Here is an 11,307-nt window from a genome sequence, read left to right as displayed (position 1 = left end):
CAAACTTATACTCAAAAGAAAAAAGAAATATTAACAAAGTTCATATAAATGGATAGATAGCGACTGAATTAATGTGGGTTTTGGTTTTGATTATCATCGTCAATAATGTTATTATATTAGATGGAAGTGAGCAAGTTGAAGACGCAGCTATGGTGTGGCGTGCCGTCAATGTGTAGTTACTTAAATATAAATGTATATTTTCTAAAAATATATTTAACCCATATAATAAAATTTACAATTTAATTTTTAAAAGTGATTTCGAGAGAATAATAAATCATTTTGTTTTGGCATCTAAATTGAGAAGGCTTTAACTTTATTGTAGTAAATAAATTTCGTATTAAATATTATTCATTAATTTCCAATTCAACATTATGGTTACACTTTTTCAATATTTTTTTTTAATTTGTCTTAAAAAATATATATATATATATTGTTAGAAAGAGGAAAATCATACCTCTTCAAATAAATAAAAAAGTAATAATTTAAAATTAGGTTAAATATAAACAATCATATCGAGATATAAATGATCGGTTGTTCGGTTGTTGTACCAAATCATTTATTTTTTAACACTACAAACAATCAAAAACATAATAAACTGCATCATTGACTATATGAATCTTTGAGTAAATGTGAAGCATCAACCTAGGGTCGGAACCTTTAATGGAATAAAACAAGTTATTTGATATATATTTAAAATTTTATAGATTTTTTAAGGTCAAGTTTTGTATAATTAAACAATAGAGTTTAGGGCATGTTTACGTACCTATAAAGAAAATGACTTTTAATATGCATAATAAACGTCGGGTCATCTTTCTTAATTATTTGAAAAGAATAATGTAAATAATTAATTTTTTTTTATTTATTTTTTTTTTTATGCAATTGTTGGGATATATTCCCCACTAATTGAGTATGATTATTATTATTATCTTTTTGTTTCCATTATGATACTTTTGGTCAACAACTACATGCGTCTATTATTTGGTTGTTATGATAAGGAAAGTAACTTTGGCCATATAATGATAATATCATATATATAATATATATATATATATATTTTTTTTATATTGTGCCAAAATTTAAAAAATAATAATAATGTCTTGGCTGTTAGACGAACACGACTCTCCACAATGGTATGATATTGTCCACTTTGAGCGTAAGCTCTCATGGCTTTGCTTTGGGCTTCCCCAAAAGGCCTCATACCAATGGAGAGTGTATTGCATTGATTATAAACCCATGACCATTCCCTAAATTAACCGATGTGGGACTTTCATCATCCAACATGGTATGAGGCAATACCAATGGTCATGGGTTTATAATCAATGCAATACACTCTCCATTGGTATGAGGCCTTTTGGGAATGTGAATGTTTGATTAATCCACCACACTTAAATGGTGTGAAAGTTATCTTATTTATAATCAAATAAATTACAAGGATATGGAAATAGTAATAAATAGAAATAACAATAAATGGAAAGATACCTATGATAATAAGATATTTGCCTTATAATAAAATATCAAATATAATATATACGGTAAACTATAATTTATTACTAAATATCCTTAACACCCCACCGCAAGCTAAGCGTCGGATTTAAACGAACGTGAAGCTTGAATCTGAAAAATTCAAAGAGGTTGAGAAACACTTTTCATGAAGATGCTAACAACCCGGTTCTTGGCCATCAAAAATTGCAGAGGGATCGCCGCTCAGCGGCGATGCTGCCTTGGCTTCGGCGAGAATATGTCTAACCCATGAAGAGGGATTGTCGCTTAGCGACGATGCTGCCTTGGCTCTGGTGAGAATATTTCTAACCCCAAGAAGTAGAAGGGGAAACCTAGAGCAAGGGACAAAGACAATGTTGAAGCCGGAAGAGTCGCCACATTGGGCGAAGGAGCCAATTTTGGCGAGAAGGGCAGTCGGAAGAGTCGCCTCATCGGGCGAAGAAGCCAATTTTGGCAGGAAGGGAGGCGGCAACTTGGTTGACGAATAGGCCAATGCGGCACCCAGATTCCGAAGGTAAATCTCTGCAAAAGGTTGATAGGTTTAGGTTAAGGTTTATGTGAAAGATGAAGGTTGATTGGGAAGAAAATGAGAGAGACTATATTGGCCAAGGGGAAAAACCGATTGGGTTGGAAAAGGTGAGGTTGTATGTACAGAGTATGACGAAAGGTGATTTGGAGGTCAATAGGGTGGAGCCGAAGAGTAATCAATCGGCTCCGATTACGACAGCCATGAAGACTGCCCCTGCGGCGTCAAAACCAGCAGGGGTGGTGGAGAAGAAGATTAAAGGATTCAAAAACCATTGAAAAGAAAGGATCAGGGTTGTTAAACCGAAAGGGCTCTGATACCATGTGAATGTTTGATTAATCCACCACACTTAAATGGTGTGAAAGTTATCTTATTTATAATCAAATAAATTACAAGGATATGGAAATAGTAATAAATAGAAATAACAATAAATGGAAAGATACCTATGATAATAAGATATTTGCCTTATAATAAAATATCAAATATAATATATACGGTAAACTATAATTTATTACTAAATATCCTTAACAGGGAAGTCCAAAGCAAAGCCATGAGAGCTTATGCTCAAAGTGGACAATATCATACCATTGTGGAGAGTTGTGTTCGTCTAACATGGTATCAGAGCCATGCTCTAAACTTAGCCATGCCAATAAATTGAAAAATCCTCGAATGTCGAACAAAGGACTCCAAAAAGAAAAAAGGAGTCAAGCCTCCTCGAAGGTACGAAGTGGAGTCGAGCCTTGATTAAGGGGAGGCGTGCTTTGTTCGAAGGGAGGTGTTGGATGATGAAAGTTCCACATCGGCTAATTTAGGGAATGATCATGGGTTTATAAGTGAGGAATACTAACTTCATTGGCATGAGACCTTTTGGGAAGCCCAAAGCAAAGCCATGAGAGCTTATGCTCAAAGTGGACAATATCATACCATTGTGGAGAGTCGTGTTCGTCTAACATTGGCCACGTAAATAAGTGAGTTCAAAAGATCAACGGTTGGTATCTTTTATATGAGACATGACCATGACTTTTACATGATAATCAAGCTAAATTAAGAGTACGGGTGAGATTTCACATTAGTTGAAGAGAAGAACGAAACGTTTGTTTTTAATAAGAGTGTAGAAATCTCTTCATAACATACGTGTTTTGAAATCATGAGGCAATATCTGCTAGCGATGAGTTGAGAACGTTATAAATGGTATTATAGCTAGACACCTTATGGTGTGACAGTGAGAACACTAGACTCCTAGGTGAGGTGGATTGTGAGATCTCACATCAGTTAGAGAGGAGAATGAAACAAACACCACGATTTGATGATGATACATAATGAGTCAATGCTCAGATTGGATTGATAGCGTTCGGTCTAGTCATTCATACTGATCCTTAAACAATCATTTATTACAAAATGTTTAAAATAATATTTTTTAAATATCATTGATAGATACGACATAATCGGTCTATATATTTTCAAAATTGGCATGAAACAATTCATGGTGGTTGATATTGACCAATTTTTGTTCCCCAACTAAGTGAAGGGATAATTTTAATTCTTACCAAAATAAATATTATTATTATTCTTATTATATATAGATTGATATATATAATTCTAGGCTGAATCTCTTTGCAACTTTTGTCCATAATCAGCTAAATCAAGAAAAACGGTCGTTAGCAAAATCGTGATGACATCTCTCAAAACATCGACTCGTTGTCAATTGATTTCAAATATTATATGGCATCTTGTAAGACGTGTGGTCGTTGAAGAATTGATATGTCACAATATGTTGTGCAAAAGTGAATTTTAAATTAGAAGGTCAATGAGTTGATTCAATAGCGTTTGTCTTATGATTTTAATTTGATTTATTGAAATATTTGATCATTTTTTTTGTCGTTGGTTTTGTGAGATCCCACGTCGATTGGAGAGGAGAAGGAAACCTTCTATGAAAATATCTCCCTAACATACGAGTTTTAAAAACCTCGAGGGTAATTATGGAAGGGAAAGTCCAAAGAGAACAATACACGTTAACTGTAGGTCTGGACCGTTACAAATGGTTTTAGAGCCAGACACCAAATGGTGCGCCAACGAGGATGCTAAGAGCCCTACCTAGTGAAGATGCTGGACTTGGAAGGAGGGCTTGGAGTTGAAGTGGGCCAGGGCCCACCAATCCTATCCATTCGGAGAATTTGCGAAGTTTTTCGGATGAGAATGAAGGAATAACAATAAATAAAAATATAAAAACAAATACTTTATTTAAAAAAATCAAAACAATTATAAATGGCGAGGAAAAGACGATAGTGCCCATTCAGTCATCCCTTTCCAAAATTGAATTTATTATTTTTGTAAATATCTGATTTAAAAATGGTGACTGTTACTGGGCCCTGCAATAATATGGGAAGGTTGGTTGGTTCGGCCTTTTTGTTGAGACATAAAATCGGCCCATCGTATTTTAATAGGAGGATGAAAAGAAATAAAGGGATGGGCAATAAATTTGGAAACAAAGCTTATCCAACCACGTAAGCCCATAATCCTATCAAATTATTTCATGAGTCATGCCAAGAGGAATTAGATATCCCTTGAAACAAGTAATCCCACAAGTAAATAAAGTTTTTTTTTTTTCCTTTTTAATTTAAAATTCTTATTATTATTTAACAATATATATTTTATCTGCTGACTGTACTTATGTTGGGTAGAACTCTACTGGTTATTGTGTTCAATTTAGCTCAAAATAGTATATTACTCCGAAATAGAATATTAAACCAAATATCCAAAATAACCAAAACGAAGGAAGAATAACATCCAAACCCAATCATAGAAATACAATAACAAAAAACACCAAAAGATGTCCCAACTTACCTAAAAAAGCACTAAAACTTACCTGAAAAACATCAGATAAGTCAGCACCCACGTGGTCTCACTCCGACACAAAACATGCTTTGCTTGTGGCTACTTTATTTATTTATTTATTTATTATTATTATTTTGTAAGTTGCTATAATCATTTATTTAAATTGATTTGGAGTTGAAGGCTTTGTATAGCAAAGGCCCAGGTAAGTAAGTCTTGGCCCATTTTATGTCCATCACGGCCCATAAAGAATCGAAGACCAATGGACTTGGCCCAAATATTACTGTACTGGTTTTAGCGAGATTGGCCCATTTATTAGACACTTAATAATTAATAGATTTTTTTTAAAGATGATAAATTTGTAAACTTAAAACGTAAAATAGACACAATTTTAAATGTTAAAATATATATTAAATAATTTTTAAAATTTCAGAAATGAAATAACCACCGGTCTAAAAGTTGAACTACTGCAATTTTATTTTATTATTATTTTGTTTTGAGCTCAATAATGTGGATTAATTTAATATTAAAAACTTAACACTCCCCTAATAAAAAGGTTTTAATTAAAAAAAAAAAATATCTAGACCTTTAACGGAAACAAGGCCCCGCCACGCCAGCCCGTGGCCCCCGTCCCGGGAAGACGGCAGCCAGAGTCTCTCGCGAAGTGTCAGTACAGAGAAAAATTGAAAGAGAGAGAGATAGGAGTTTAAACGAAGACTATAATTGAGCTGCTAAAATTTCCCTATAGTTCGGTCCCGAATCGAATTCTGTACTTAATCAGGTAATCGACCATCATCGCTTACGTTTGCTTCTGCTACTTCGTTTCCTTTTGTTCAGTATTTGTCTTCTCGCAGATTCTTTCTGAAAATTCGATGTATTTTTGGTGAGTTTCAGCTTCTGATAGGAACCATCGATGTCTCTCGCCATGAAAGCCGACGTTCAAGGAAGCCTTGTTGGCTCGGAGATTCATGGTTTCCATACATTGCAAGGTACTGTCATGATCATAGCATGCTTTCAAGTTCGGATAAGGTAGTACTTTTAGATGGATGTCAATACGGAGATGTCGGGGTTTTTCGCTGTTGAACTGTGACAGTGTTTCCTGGAACTTGTGGATAACAGCTAGGCTATGATTAGGAGGACTTTTTACTGCTAATTGCCATGCCCTATGACCTCATGCTACTGTTTATGTAATTGGGGTATTCGACGATTGATTGTTTCAATTTTGGTTTAAAATTTTCATCATGCTGGAGTTCAGTTGAAATTTCTGAAGTCAAATCTGAAAAACATGGAAGTTTTGATTTCTGAGTTCTGATACTTCGCATTTTAGCTTAAAGATCATTGGAAAAACTTTTAAATTGTTTCGAGGCAAGGAAAAACTCTCATTTTAGCTTAAAGATGCCTCGGAGTATGGAGAAGTTAACGATGGCTGTTGGCAGTTGGCCGAATCATCACCTCCCAACAACAAGGGGATCCAAAGAACCTTTATTGGGAGGGACTTGAAGTTTTATTGACAAATTAATGTATAACTCATGGTTCTTGCCACTTAAACTTTGAATGATTATTCTAATTATCTTTAGTGGTTAACCTTTTGTGTATGTTATCTGCTTTTCAAAACGCGAGTTTACTATTTCATTTTCGTTTGCTCTTCTGTACAGAATTGGATGTTACAAACATCAGGGAGGAAGCAAGTGGAAGATGGCTTCGCCCAAATGAAATTCATGCAATTCTGTGTAACAACAAATATTTTGTCATCCACGTCAAGCCAGTGAACTTGCCTACAAGTAATTTTACGAGTTTCTGCTCTGCGCTTCTTCCCAACTCTATTTGACTTGTCATAAACTGTACTATAAAAGAATTATTTTGCTTAACTTCTGATGTAACTTGTATCATATACAATGATGAGTCTTCTTTGCATTTTGCATGACTATCACATTTATCTTTCCACATTGAGTAATATAGAAAACGAGTATAGGCAGTGATGACTTGGAAATTCTAATATTGGAAATGCACAACAGGTGGAACCATTGTACTATTTAACCGCAAGATGCTTAGGAATTTCCGCAAAGATGGACATAATTGGAAGAAAAAAAAGGACGGGAAGACCATAAAAGAAGCACACGAACACCTAAAAGTGAGTGTATCCCTTTTTACCAAGACCTAAGATCTGTTTCCATTCTTTACGTATACATTTTTCTGACTCAGATGGTTGTATTTTTGGCATGTGGTTAATTCAATCTTCCCCTCTGAAATGTTTAAACGAGGAAATATCACTCGAAAGAATAGTTAGAAATCTATTAAAAATATGTTGCCCTAGGCTTAGTGGTGGTAAGTGAGAAAGTAGGCTGTGGTTTTTTATGACTATTTCACGTTGAAGTCCATCTATTAGTTCCATAATCACCATTGGAATTTATCTATGGGTGATATATACTAGTTTGATGCCCTTAAAGTTTTGGAGTGACCAATGCTTACAAAGCTTGATGCTTTTGGATATTGTAAAAGATTTTGGCTAGACGTGTGGAAGTGGTTTCTGGGTTGTCGGTGGTTATATACCAATTTTCCTTTTGCTGTAGCATTGCTACTCAATAGACGTTTTATGGGTCCGTGTGTTATGGCAGAATATAATTTTTATGCCTTTTTTCTTTAGAAATTTGTAGTAGTTTCTATTGTTTCTACCTAAATTCTCCAAAGCTAATTCAAAATATAGTTGTATAATCTGTATGTTCAGAATATAATGAAGAGTTAAATTGACATATTTTATCAGCATAGGCATTTGAGTCTAGTACTTTTACTAGAGTAGGAAAAGATCGTTTCAAGTTTCTCAGACTCAACTTCATTTCTTGTCTACTAACTATCCTTCATTAATCAAATTAATATATGAATCCACATGCAATGGAAGCTGTTGGAGAACATATTTAATGATTCAATACAACCAGCATTTTCTTTTGAACTATTGGTGGTTTGTGAGGTCCCACATCGGTTGGAGAGGGGAACGAAATATTCCTTATAGGGGTGTGGAAACCTCTCCCTAGTAGACGCGTTTTAAAATCGTGAGGTTGACGACGATACGTAACGGGCCAAAACGGACAATATTTGCTAGTGGTGGGCTTGGGCTGTTCCATGGTTTGACAACATTAATTAAATTTTAGTCATCAGCTGATAATGTGGTCAATATCAAGTATTCATTGTGTTTAGATTTATAGTAATTGCTGACTACTAATCACCCAAAAAAAAAAAAAAAAAACTTCATTTTGATAATTCTTTCTTTTTCTTTGGCAGGTTGGGAATGTAGAGAGGATACATGTATACTATGCCCATGGCCTAGATAACACAACCTTTGTTCGTCGGTGTTATTGGCTCCTTGATAAGTACGTTATGGTTGAATTTACATTCGTATATTTGTTGCTTTCAATGGTCTATCCCCTTCTTGTCATGAACAAAGAAAAATAAAATCAGATAGTGGCGGCATATTGTGTCATATTTGCATAATTTATGACATGCTTATCCTTTTTGTTCAGGACTCTTGAACACATTGTCCTTGTTCATTACCGTGAAACACAAGAGGTTAATTTCAGCACAATGCATCTGCAGGTATTGAAACATAATGGTCATGATATGAGCTTTTATCGTTTGAACTGCTACTTCCCTTTAAGATTTGCTGATTTTGCCTCCATTAAAAAACCAGATAACTACCTATCTGTGTTGAAATAGATGATTTAATTGAACATTTATTAAGCATAGTCAACCAAAGAATGTATATGTTTGCCTTGAAATGTTTTAAGACAGCGACTTGATTATTGCCTTTAAAGTTTCTCTAAATGCCTTTACTAATTTTATTATGCATCTGACTTGATTCTCGAAAATCAAGGCCCTGCTTAGACTCGAGTGCTATATAGTGATTGAAGTGACAAGTGGATCTCTTTCTTCTGATATGCATAAATTTATGCTGGAATGGAAAAGGCATGATCATGTCACTATTTGATGGGAAAAAATTAGTATATCAGATAAACACTGTTTTCAAAGGTATCAACTCTATTATACTTCGTGGCATGGATGGACAAAACTTCCTAACATTATGCACATGATTCGATAGCATGCATTTGAACACTTTATGAACAACTTCTTTCAATTAGTCTTCTGTATTAAAAATAATTCCATCCACTAACTTCCTATCAATGCTAGTTGCAGAGCTCTCCATCCATGTCTATGAATTCAAATTCTGGTTCTGTCTCTGACCCATCAACTCCTTGCCTTTTATCGGAAGAACTTGATTCTAGGGATAATCATGGTTATTCCGTTGACGAAAATGAACTTTCAGGTGATTCTGGCTGAATGTGTCAAATATTCTATCTATATTCTATCGAACCTCTCAGTTCACATTTAGTTCCTCTTTGCACTCTCTTTCTTCTCACATGCCCTCTCAAACTAATCTCTCTTTGCACACACTGTCTTGCTCCTTATTTTATTCTTTCTTATATTGATCGGTTTTAGTTTAGATTTTCAATTATAGAAGTATTAATTCAATAAATACTAGTAATCCAAAAAAAAAAAAAATCTTTTAACGAGATGAAATCACTTCTGAAATATTAGAACCAAATAACGAAGTGTTTGATTATCAAGCATGTGCTTTAGAGTACAAGTAACAGAAATACCTTTGGTGAAGTTATTTTGAAATTATTTTGGTTTGCTTGTCCTTTCAAACCAGATGTAAAGTTTTCTTTTATTTTATTACATGTATAATGAACAGAGCCAAGAGACACTACAACAGCCATGAATCATGAACAACGACTTCATGAGATCAACACGCTTGAGTGGGATGAACTTCTTGTGACAGACGAGCCTTTCAAGCCTTCCATGCCTAAAGGAGGTAACAAAGAAAAAATTTCTGAATGAAGCAAAGCAAAAACAACTGCTTAATTAGATCACAAATGGCTAGATTGTTAATTCGATTAACTCTTGTCTTCTCATTCACCAGACAGATTTTCATACTTTGACCAACGGAGCCAAGTCCCAACAAATGTGAGTAGAATAATTTGCTATTGAATTTTGATTACTGTTGTTCCCTTGTCTTGCACCTTTTTTTTTTTTTTTAATTCTATTTGTTCACTTTTCTCCTCTCTTATTTTTAAGTGATAGGCAAAGCTGATAACTAGTAATGGTTAATTTTGTTTTGCTGCATTACTTGACAACATTGTTTATTAAACAATTTTCTGCTTATATTCAACTTCTTTATTCTACATAATTTAATAAAGGTGCTAAATTTTCCTCTCTCGTAGTTGTTGCCTTATTCATGGACTCTTACAATCCATCTTTGCAGGTGACCAACAATTTATTGGGGAACACGCCTTTGTTTAATAACCCAGTTGAGTCAATTGGGAGTGCCTATATGCCACTATCGAGTGGTCAAACAAATTTAAATGTGGAGAGTAAGGAATCCATTCCAATTACTTCATTGGACAATTTGTTAAATGATGGATTGCTGCAAAGCCAGGACAGCTTTGGACGATGGATAAATGAAGTCATCACTGAGTCTCCTGATACAGTCATTGATCCTGCCATTGAGCCATCCATTTCATCCATTCACAATTCTTTTACTGATCCAACATTAAATCACTGTCAATCTTCTGTTATGGAGCAAATTTTTAACATAACCGATATCTCACCTGCGTGGGCCTTTTCAACAGAAAAAACCAAGGTCCTTTCTTCTACTAGTACCAAAATTTTCACATTTCCTATACTTATTGACATTTTATCATCGTCGTAATACGGGTGTTTATTAGGCTTTGCGGTATTTCTTGTTGTGCAGGCACGGAAAGCATTCCCTTTATGTCCACTTCATTATTATTAATAGGCTTAACTCCTGTTTTGGTCCATAAATTTTAATGCTTACTTTATTTTGGTTGGTAAACTTTTAAACAGAATTTAATCTTTAAATCTTACATAAAAGTCTATTTCAATCTTTGTCAATAAATAAACTATTTAACATATCCCTAACGTAGGCATATTTTGTTAATTTTGGGAGGTGAAGAATCAAAGTTGTAAGTTTATTCGTAGAAATCAGGGTTGATAATGGAAGGATACAGTATTTGCTGCATCTAGGAACAAAAGAACCACTTTACCTTTTTAAGATTGTAATTTGTGTTGGTGATTGAATTCTCCATTACTGTCGTTTCAACATAGCCAATTCTTGACACACAACTCTTTTTTGCCCTTGGTTGATTAATTTATATCTACGATTCTCTTAATTAGTCCCATTAATTTTTTGTAGTAGTTGAAGTAAACTTTCTGTTTTTAGTCGTAGAAGCAGACCAAGCGAATTTATTGAACGGACCTTGGGTTTTTTTGATCTGTGAGCTATATTTCTCGTCAAGCAATTTGCTCAAGGATTTTTTTTTTTTTTTTTTTTTTTTTTTTTTTTTTTTTTTTTTTTTTTTTTTTTTTTTTTTTTTTTT

At 34.1% G+C, this 11,307-nt stretch overlaps 1 protein-coding gene across 3 annotated transcripts in view; it reads left to right on the top strand.

Moving 5' to 3' along the window:
* Positions 1-5,458: 5,458 nt before the first annotated feature.
* The window catches only part of LOC111494354 (calmodulin-binding transcription activator 5), a 9,981-nt gene continuing 4,132 nt past the window's right edge, over positions 5,459-11,307 (top strand). The window contains exons 1-10 of one of the 3 annotated variants that reach the window (XM_023144278.1): positions 5,459-5,639; positions 5,753-5,847; positions 6,514-6,639; positions 6,874-6,989; positions 8,135-8,223; positions 8,374-8,446; positions 9,044-9,173; positions 9,603-9,722; positions 9,831-9,874; positions 10,173-10,550. In XM_023144278.1, the coding sequence (XP_023000046.1) occupies positions 5,772-5,847; positions 6,514-6,639; positions 6,874-6,989; positions 8,135-8,223; positions 8,374-8,446; positions 9,044-9,173; positions 9,603-9,722; positions 9,831-9,874; positions 10,173-10,550 (1,152 nt within the window). In that variant the 5' untranslated portion in view covers positions 5,459-5,639; positions 5,753-5,771. Of the gene's footprint in view, positions 5,640-5,752; positions 5,848-6,513; positions 6,640-6,873; positions 6,990-8,134; positions 8,224-8,373; positions 8,447-8,794; positions 8,879-9,037; positions 9,174-9,602; positions 9,723-9,830; positions 9,875-10,172; positions 10,551-11,307 lie in introns of those variants that run through there. The other 2 variants (XM_023144277.1, XM_023144279.1) reach the window with 2 other exon arrangements.

The sequence above is a fragment of the Cucurbita maxima genome, unplaced genomic scaffold, assembly GCF_002738345.1.
Source record: "Cucurbita maxima cultivar Rimu unplaced genomic scaffold, Cmax_1.0 Cma_Scf00020, whole genome shotgun sequence".
NCBI lineage: Eukaryota > Viridiplantae > Streptophyta > Magnoliopsida > Cucurbitales > Cucurbitaceae > Cucurbita > Cucurbita maxima.
The sequence above is the reverse complement of the archived record's forward strand: the minus strand, read 5'-3'. Positions and strand labels throughout refer to the sequence as shown.